This window comes from Octodon degus, unplaced genomic scaffold (genome assembly GCF_000260255.1).
Source record: "Octodon degus isolate 3935 unplaced genomic scaffold, OctDeg1.0 scaffold00196, whole genome shotgun sequence".
NCBI lineage: Eukaryota > Metazoa > Chordata > Mammalia > Rodentia > Octodontidae > Octodon > Octodon degus.
Genome location: NW_004524772.1, coordinates 3,194,845 through 3,195,415, shown reverse-complemented (window position 1 = coordinate 3,195,415; position 571 = coordinate 3,194,845). Strand labels below are relative to the sequence as shown.

Below are 571 nucleotides of genomic sequence, written 5' to 3'. Positions count from 1 at the left end.
TAGCCCAAATTCTGTGTAGTATATACTATTTTTTTCCACATGCATTTTCATAGGATGTAGAATATAAATAATGAGAACGTAAGTTTGATATAAGAGAATTAAGATATAAAGAAACCTTTAAAAATTAAGTGCTGTGCATGACGATCATGGGGGCCATCTTTAGGAATACACTGGCCATTTGAATTGGTCTAGAAGATTGATGAGAAGGAATACAAATAATTTATTTTTTTAATTTTAGGCTGGCTTACAGTTGGACCAACACTAACAAACAGCAACTACAATGCAGAAACATACGCATCCTATTTCAGTGCCCCAAATTCTTACCTGACTGGATGTACGGAGGAAATCGAGAGACTTCGACCAAAGTCGCCTCCGCCCAAATCTAAATCCGACCGAGGAGGTGGAGCTCCCAGAGGTGGAGGGCGAGGGGGAACGTCTGCTGGCCGTGGTCGAGAAAGAAATCGATCCAACTTCCGAGGAGAAAGAGGTGGCTTTAGAGGGGGCCGTGGAGGAGCACACAGAGGGGGCTTTCCACCTCGATAACTTAGATACTGATTCTCCTAATGCCCCT

The 571-nt window shown here is 43.1% G+C and overlaps 1 protein-coding gene across 1 annotated transcript in view; it reads left to right on the top strand.

Annotated features, from left to right (window-relative positions):
* The window catches only part of Mettl14 (methyltransferase like 14), a 29,072-nt gene extending 28,508 nt beyond the window's left edge, over window positions 1-564 (top strand). The window contains exon 11 of the mRNA XM_004644254.3: window positions 239-564. Within this exon, the coding sequence (XP_004644311.1) occupies window positions 239-543 (305 nt within the window). The 3' untranslated portion in view covers window positions 544-564. The remainder of the gene's footprint in view (window positions 1-238) is intronic.
* Window positions 565-571: the final 7 nt, after the last annotated feature.